Source organism: Acyrthosiphon pisum, chromosome A2 (assembly GCF_005508785.2).
Source record: "Acyrthosiphon pisum isolate AL4f chromosome A2, pea_aphid_22Mar2018_4r6ur, whole genome shotgun sequence".
NCBI classification, from domain to species: domain Eukaryota; kingdom Metazoa; phylum Arthropoda; class Insecta; order Hemiptera; family Aphididae; genus Acyrthosiphon; species Acyrthosiphon pisum.
In genome coordinates, this window is record NC_042495.1 from 81,172,447 (window position 1) to 81,182,081 (window position 9,635).

The 9,635-nt window shown below is 28.2% G+C and overlaps 1 protein-coding gene across 2 annotated transcripts; it reads right to left on the minus strand.

Annotated features, from left to right (window-relative positions):
* Positions 1–1,689: 1,689 nt before the first annotated feature.
* On the minus strand, positions 1,690–8,267 carry LOC100168978 (vesicular glutamate transporter 1). Of its 2 annotated transcripts, none has more exons than XM_001945286.5 (7): positions 8,069–8,267; positions 7,657–7,847; positions 5,976–6,294; positions 3,798–4,021; positions 3,564–3,710; positions 3,124–3,498; positions 1,690–2,357 (listed from the first exon to the last, which is right to left on the minus strand). In XM_001945286.5, exons 1-7 carry the CDS (start codon positions 8,073–8,075, stop codon positions 2,205–2,207), a joined length of 1,416 nt encoding a protein of 471 aa, XP_001945321.1. In that variant the 5' UTR covers positions 8,076–8,267; the 3' UTR covers positions 1,690–2,204. The 2 variants fall into 2 exon arrangements, with proteins under 2 accessions (XP_001945321.1, XP_008184225.1); XM_008186003.3 differs by having other exon boundaries at positions 8,065–8,267.
* Positions 8,268–9,635: the final 1,368 nt, after the last annotated feature.

Below are 9,635 nucleotides of genomic sequence, written 5' to 3' on the forward strand. Positions count from 1 at the left end.
CACCCCCCCCCCCTAGTTGCGCCAATGGACCTTACCCCATTCAATGGGGTTGGTCCATAATATATATTATTTTATAGTTTTGTACTTATATATAATATTGTTACAGTTATTTACTAGCGGTGGTTATCTGGGTTGGACTGTTGGATAACCCGGAGGGGGGGCTAAACCTTAGGACTTTTGTCACTTTAGAATATACTTACTGTTTACAACTATTATAAAATTAGATATATTATTATATATACCTACCTATACTCATGATAGGATTATAAGTAGGTACATAAATTCCGTATGAATTTAATATTTATATCACTTCGAACTTTAAACTTACCTTCGTAGGTGCCTACCATATTTTATCATATTATATTTAATGATTACGTTTTTTTATACAAAATTGGTTTCATGTACCTTCTTTATGGCTTTATGTATACCAAACTGAGATAATGTGACATAGGTATGTGGATTTTAATCAGTTTTAATAAATATTAAAATTGAGCAAGATTTGTTATTTAGATAGGTACCTATCTATATTTTGGACAACTTGACAACTCAGTTAGATGAGGAGAAGCCTTTAATATTTGATAGGGAGATGCTTAAGAAAATGTACGGACCTATGAGAGACGAATCAACTGGGGATTACGAAAGGAGGAAAAATACAAACTTGGAATCTTTATACTTACGTTAAACCAAATATTAAATGTTTTCTGAAAGCCGAACGTTTAGAATGGGTGCTGAGGGGAGCGTAATTCGAAAGGTAGGCGCTGATTAATAAACCTACTGGCAAGCGCCCCAATAGAAGACCTTGGCAATGGTGGTAAGATCATGCAAACATAAGAACAGTAGACGGGAACAGTAAACCTTGAGACTGCAAATGATGACTGTGATAAATGTAAGAGCTTAATTGAAGCTGAAAAAGGCTTGAAGGCCAATAAAGCAAAAAAAAAACCCCAATATATATTATTAAACATGAAATACCTATGCATACATGCATCAAAGATTGATTACAGGGGCGTGCTCAAAAATTTTCAATGGGACAATAATTGAAAAACAATTTGTTCAATTAAAATGTACCTAAAATCACTAAGATGTGCACATTATCAAGTTTTAAATTGGCCCACTCCTCCTCAAATCTCAATAGATATTTGGATAGTTAGATATAATCACCACTTAAATACCGAATAAAATGTACACTTTATATATCAATATATTATTAATATACTATTATATTCAAAATGGACCCGGGACCACCTTGATGGTGCTACTGTGTTCGTGTTATCCATATAGTACAAGCCACGCTATTACATGGTGGTGTAGTAAAATACGTTCTTGAGTGCTCGTTGACGCGTGGATGATAAATGTTTCAAATAATATGGTGCAATATATAAATATATAATTTGAAGGTATGGCGTAGATATACATACCATAATATAAATATTATCAGAGACTAAATTTCAACCCCAATTTGGCCCCGAACGCATTCTCTTGGGCCGTGATATTTGATAAATCAACGCATACCTATTGGCGTCAGGCATATCTAAGTATGTGTAACTGATTTCATTTTATTTATTGTAATACACCTACATTTAAAATATATAACTTATAAATACGAACAACTTACAAGATATAGGTACTTGTGATTCGTTTTGCACGGGAACACGAGGTAGAGAGTGCAGTAAAAAAATGAATGTGTAGTTTAGCTATATAGTTGACATTTTATAGACAAATATAATATATAGTAATTAATACAAAATTAGGTGGCTCTTGAAATGTTTCAAACTTTTATATTATATATATATTATGTATATATATATATACAAATTTTACAATGCACGCCTGAACACAATAATAATTCAACAATATACGTCTCAGAATAAATTATCATTAATTAACACTTGGTCAGATAGAAACATAAAATTTAGATAGGTATACCTACTGCAATTTAATAATAATTGTTCCTCAAACAGATGAGTAGTAACTATATTATCATAATATAAAATAAGAAAAGTAATAAATATCTACCTATACAAATATACAATAATAATATAAATATTAAATAATTTATTGTAATACAAATAGTTTTTTATGTGCTTTAAAAAATATTATAAAAACATTAGAATTAAAATGTAACAAATTTTAAATTGTGATTTCTATAGTGTATAGGTACATTGTGTAGTTTTTTAAGACGTGTTTTTTAGTTTTTAAGATTCTCACACTATAGGTTGAATCTCTTTTACATCTTTCTGCTCCTCATTATTCCATTTTTGTAATTTAGAACTTCCAAAAATCAAAAATGCAATTCCTGTTAATGAACAAAATGCCGCTGATACAATAAATACTTTTTTCCATTGTTCTATGGTTTGCTGGAAACAAAACAATTTAAACTAATAATAGTCAAATATTAATATAATTTATTTTATAATATACATTTTAATAAGTGAATGAACAAAATACGACTTTATAAGTAAATATTATAATCATTATCATTTATCGGTATGGATCCGTCGTATGGAAATATAACGAAATTATAATAGTCTATATTTTGTAGACAACAGTTCAATCTTTTGTATATTATATTGATTATTAGAATATTAAATATTATGCACGATTATTAATACAATCATGCCAAGTTGCATAAAAATCGATTAATTTAAAATGGCTCACTAAATTTTGGGCCACTAAATCATACTAAAGAGACAATTAGCTAACTATTGATTCATTTTATCATTTAATCGTTATTGATTATACAACCCGTCATTCGTCATCAATCTCTTTAATTTCTAAATTATACTTATTATTAAATTAATGCGAGTGTTTTAGCCTATGGACACATCACACGTATACCAAGCAATAACAATTTGAGAATAAGCATAAATTCCTAGATTCCCATGCCTTTTAGAAGTGTATATACTATAGTTGAGAAGTTTAGAATGGAGTAGCAGTAAAAATAGAATATTAAATTTCTAAAAAAACGATCTGCTATACTTGAGTTTAATAATTTAGTTACTACACATTTAACATTAATTCACCCATGTTTTTACTAACCCACCCAAATAGTTTATAGAATATAATGAGCGAAATGTATTAATTTTTCAAATAGATTACGAATAAGTGATAAAAAAAAAATACCTGTTGATATGTGATCAATCCCACAATGTATGGTGAAATGCTAATGCAAAATATCACAATTGTTCCATTTATTCCTTGTAACACTCCCGCAAAATTTGGAGCTAGATCCACAATTCCTGGAAGTGCTCCCGAAGAAATTGCACCACTCACGACCACGGCACACACCAAATTAAATATTACAAAGGTCTCGTTACACCCAGAATATGCAAACGTCAATATAAAAAGGCCATGGACTATGTTGCTGAAAACGCAAGCCAGTTTGCGAACTTTCGTTATGGACATTATTTTAGCTTGAATTAAATAATCACATAAACAACCAAAACTAAATGAAAATGGCCATAGGAACAAATGTGGTACACCAGACCAAATACCTGTCTATTAGTGAAAAAACTTATTTTAATATATTATTTGTAATTTCAAATCACGAATAACAAACTTACCTGTTTTAAGTTGAAACCCAATACAAATTTGAAATACGTTGGTGCTTGGAGGGATATTGTGTACATTCCCCAGTTATAACCAATTTGCGATATGATGTTCACGATTAAAGGCAAAGACGTCAAAATTGATTTCCAAGGTGTTGAAGACTATAAAATCATTTAAAATATGAGGGAAACATAAATATTATACGGATATGAAAAATTAAATATGTGATAATAATTTTCTACACTTACAGATACATTTTTTACTATAGAGTTGCCTAGACTGTTTTCTATGTATTTTAGTTCTTTCTCAGTTATATTCGGATGTACTCTTGGTGAATCATACACAAGATAAGTCCAACATATATGCCATACCAAACCAATTAATCCCGTAATGTAAAACACACTCTCCCAACCTAGCCAATCCATTAAGTAACCACATACTATGTAAGTCACAGCCGTTCCAACAGATGTACCTTCAAAACACACGCGATAAACATATAGGTAACTTTTAGACATTTCTTGATTAAACACATATACAATTTTACTATAGCATATTATAATTATTATTATATATAATAAATGTATTACAGTTTTAAGTATGGTTTATTTAGGTAAATAATATAACATAATATGTGTATAGTAATTAATAAAATAATATATTATAGCATAATATTATATGGTTCAATTGTGGCGGTTTTTTCTTGAGTTACACATTAATACACTATAGATAGGTACGTAGATGTACAGTTTTTAACTAACAAACTATAGGCACGTAAGTAATCACATAGATGCTGATAGACATATCTGGTTATTTGTTGGTTATTCAATATTAAATCGAATAATGAGCCAATGGCCCATATGTCGAGGCTAATAAAAAAAATGTATATAATAAAATAAAAAAAAATGAGATACTGCTTGTCACTGGACTCTGTGGCTGGTGCCTGCTCGTTATATAGTTTTTTTAAATAGTTAATTACAATCTATTAACGACAACCCAACATGTTTTAAAATTAATAATAATATTCCCACGACACATTGCAATAACTATATAGTAGTGTCGTAGTGACTAGTGAGTAGCCTTTTAAAGAATACTTTTTCTATACTCAAAATACATATAATATAATATAGGTACCTATACAAATTGTGTTGATCAATCATATTATTATAAATATTAAAATATGGAAATGTCTATATTTCGTGTAATTATCACTCATAATTACGATAATCAATCGACAAAAGTAGAAGGTAAGCATATAAATAGTATAGGCTTTTTAGGTAATATAGTATCTACATAGTAAACAGTATTGGTATCTTAAAAATAATTTAATCAAGTACTAATAGTTTTAAATTTTTTTCCAAATATTTACCCTGGGTGTTATATCATTCAATATGTCTCAATATTACAACATTTCTATATTATGATATAGTAAATAATATTTTCATTTTTAAATAGATAATATAGACATAATATATAAAAATAATAAAAATAATCAATTAATATAATAATATTACATCATGATAATAAATTTAATTTGTACGAGTAAAGTAATAATTCAATTTTAAACATTATAGCCACACAAGTATCTACACCTAGCTAATGTTATTTTTAATCGGCAAATATTAAAATTGTCTATCTTTTTTACTGTTTATAAGGCGGCAAGTCCAACATTTTACATTGATAGCCATTAGCCATCCTCGATACTTAACGATTTACCCATAACAACTAACACAAAACGTTATAGAAGATAGAACCTATGAAATATAAATACAATTATTTTAATATTATACCTATATATAATATTTTAATATATTATTTTTATATTATATATTCATACATACGTTCAAATGGCTATATGCCTATATAATATATTATTTATATACTATTATAATATATAACCTTGGTTCTATGACACTAGATTATCATAACAAAATTTCAATTCAGCTGTTTTTGTTTCGTGGTCGTGACCATAGACAATATACCATTTCATACTTTCATTCAAATATAGACAATAGATGATAATGTATATATTATGTTATATGTTATATAAGTAGGGAAAAATAATAAGAACAAAAACGTACCGATTTTACTTTCTGGGTCTTTGCCAAATTGGAAAATGTCGTTATTTATTATTAAATAAATAACTATTATTATCTATTTGCAGTTTACACAGATATTATTTTTATTTTAAAATCCGTAAAACATGTACATTATATCATATATTTTATTGTATTATTAACTATTAAATATTAATTATGAAATGTGTAACCCCTTTATTCATTGTCTATTAATCGATTGTTCCTCAAAGGTCAGACCCGAGTACCTACCATGCAACGGCAGCAAGTCATCAAAGCATTATTATGTTGCTTTAAATAATTAAAATGTTATTCTAAAAAAAAATAAAGTAACTAAACTTAAAATATAAATACCTAAATATGCTGACACGAAACGGCTTCTTTCGTGAGGTGGTATCCATTTGCCCGTCATCGCCTGCATTGATGGCCACGCTAATCCAGCTATGAGACCTTGAAGAATTCGTATTAAAATCAAAGCATTGAAATTAAATTTTGCCGATACAGGTATCACACAAGTGAGTAGAGCAACCAAGCCGTTACTATAGCCAAATATGGATTTAGCGCCGAACTTTTGTGCTAATAAACCACCAGGAATTTGTAACACCATATGTAACCAAAAAAATGATCCTTTAGCTATATTTTGTTGGTGTTCATCCCATTCAAAGCCATTGCCCTAAGAGTTAACATATAAAATATTTTTTTTTATAAAATGGAATTAGGTATAAATTAATTTAAAAATAATGCAAAATACTTAGTCAATAATATAATATTATACATTAAAATATTTTGGAATTTTTAAGATTTTCTGACCTCCTCAAATCCTGATATTTAATATTAAAACGTATAAGTACAAAATAATGAGCTGTATTGTATACTGGAATGTACAATATTTATATTGCACATATATGTTAAGTACCTACCTATATCATTTATTATTATTAGTTATTACTAGGGCTCGAATTTTAAAGGAAATGCTTCTTTTTATATATTTAAGATAGAAATATAATTTTTATACATAAATTCGTTTCACGTCAATCTGATTCCAAATAAACGAATTTATTTTAGTTTTTTTTTTTGGCTTTTTCATTGCTTTTTTCAGTTATTCTAACTGTGGAATTTTTATATGTCTGTTATGCTATAAAAATAAAAAAAAATGTTTATTTACTTAATAAGAAATGTGAAAACCCGCAATAATTACCGTGACCGTACTATTAGTGTGAAACGACCTTAAACATATAGATTATCGATCTACAGATAGCTTATGGGTCGATAGCTTATCGGCTATTGAATATAGTCTGTAGAACCTACGCTCAGTACTCGTATAACATCGATATCGACCAGTTCAAAATTTAAGTTTTATAGTGCTTTATTATAGTGTTGTAACTTGTAATTTATTAAAATGCCAAAAGTTAAAACAATTTTTAAAGCATTTTTCAAACAATTAGTGTCAGAATTTAGTGAAGAATTTTTTCAAACAGATGGATCGATTTTATATTGCAAACTGTGTGAGACAAAAGTGTCACTTGAAAAAAAATATAATATACAACACCATGTATGGAGAGAAAAACATTTTCAAGCTGTTAAAAGACACGAAAATGAAAAGTCTGCATTACTTCAACCATTTTGACAACAGTTTAGTAGTCAGTCAGATTTTAATGCCAATTTATGTTTAACATTGGTAGCTGCAAATATTCCAATGAATAAACTAAATAATAAACATTTTCGCGAAATTTTAACAAAATATCAAAACTCAAACATGTGACTTTCTTGGTGCATGCATTACACAATGTTTGCGAAGAAGTAGGTACGTGCATACTACCAAGATGTAGATCAGTTGATTGGAGGAGTGAAAAAACGTTTTTAAAATTACATACGAAAATATTATTTTAATTGTTGGTATCTCTTTGTATTTTTAATTTAAAATTCGAATTGTAACTTAAAAGCTGAATATTGTCACAACGACAACACATTTCACAAATCACAATGTTCTTACCTTGTACGGTGCCTAATATATATTTGTGAAAATAATACTTACATTATCTGTGTTAGAGTCAGTCAAATGTGATGTATTCTGCAAAAGGCTATGATTTTCATAGTATTCGCTTTTTAATCCGTCTTTCACAGTTATTGGCCGAACCATAGACACAATTGCTATATTGAGATTCATTCGTAGCATGAAATTCATACCAAAACCCCAAAAAGTCATGTACCATAATATTGTTCGTTCTGAAATCGTTATAAGTAGTAACACATTAAATTTTTAATAAACAGTCTTGCTCGACAATAAAGAATAAGTCGATTTAAAAACATAAACTAATAAATCGAAACAATTACAAGCTGTACACGATTAAATTCATAATAACGATTGTAATGTTATTTTAAAGTTTAAATTGACTTAGACCTTATTTCGAGATGTAACCGAAAGTTATCTAAGATATTTTACCAACTCTGCATGTTTCAACTATTAAGTTGTGGCTTCTTCACAAATATTTGATCGCTAAATATGCGTGAATAAATCGCAACTATGCGATGCTAAATTAAAGTGTTAATAGATGTATTGCAATTATGATTATAATATATGCAATCTTATTTTATTACGGGATTACACGTGCAACTTGAAGAGGAAAATAGTGTTAAAACCACAACATATTATCTTTAATCTTAACCTTTGATTATGTAATCCTCGAAAATCCAACAGTTTCTTAATATTTTAACAACTGTATTTATTAAGTTATGAATTATGATGATTATGAATTTATGATACTAAATTGTTTATTTTATATCGAAATCAAAAAGAACAATATATTATTCTTTAATGACAACAAGAACTAATTATACGTATAATGTGCCTATTTGCTTATAATGTAACCTACTATAATATTATTAAGTTGATTTATATAATTTTAACAACTGTAATTATCAAGTTATGAATTAGTAATGATTTTTTCATGACTAAATAGCTCCACAGGGAAGTTTCTTTACATATACTGACAATATACGCCGCAATTGGAAAAACATGTTAATTTACAGGCAACATATATTGTCGTGACCTGCATGATTATTGATAATGTAAAACTACACATCGTGAACTTTAATCTAGCAACAACCGGGTTTATCTTATCTACTTTAGTGCATAACAACAGCACTCTTTAAATCGTCAGAACCCGCTACCGCATTCTATATTAAAATTAAGTCAATCTGATTCTCATGACTTAGAAAATAAAAAAATTATAATGATACCTTTCACAGATAAATAATAATTGTAAGAAAAAATATACTATATTTTACATATTAAATGTAGTCAAACGGATACTGTCTAGAAACTAACATAGTATTTTTTTTTTGCTGTGTAGTAATACTTGCATATCTATTCAATTTTTTCCACCATGTATTAACTGATATAGATACGTATCTTTTTTACCATATAGGAACCTATACACATATAATTTGTAGAAATTAATGTATTTAAGTTGCTACTCTCATGTAGGAACTTACTATTCCCCTATAATTTATCTCACACTATCCAAATCCAAACCCGAATTAAGATAATTTTGGTCTCACTATAAATAATATTATATTCATTAGTCATTAGCAGGGCTCGTAAGTTCATGCATCTGCATGTTTTTTTTGCTACACAGGAAAACATGCTAGCTGAGATACAAATCCATTTCATAACAATAGTAATAATAATATGAAGTTTGATAGTGCATGTTTTTGCATGTTTTGGGTGTAAAGGCATATTTGGCATATAGGTAGTCGATTTTTTACAGTCGTTAGTGCATATTATTTCATAAAAATATTTGAAATGTTTCTTGTTTCTTATTTACTTTCCTGTTTACAAAATTATAGTGTTTTGATTTATTTTTATTCAGTGAGCGTGTGACTACCTAATGTCCTAGTACCTACATACTTATTTAGATTTTATGCGTTTTACGAAATATCGCGGAAATAGTGTAATCGCTACCACTACCATCCTCCACTGTATAAAATGGCAGCTTCTCACTAACCAGCATT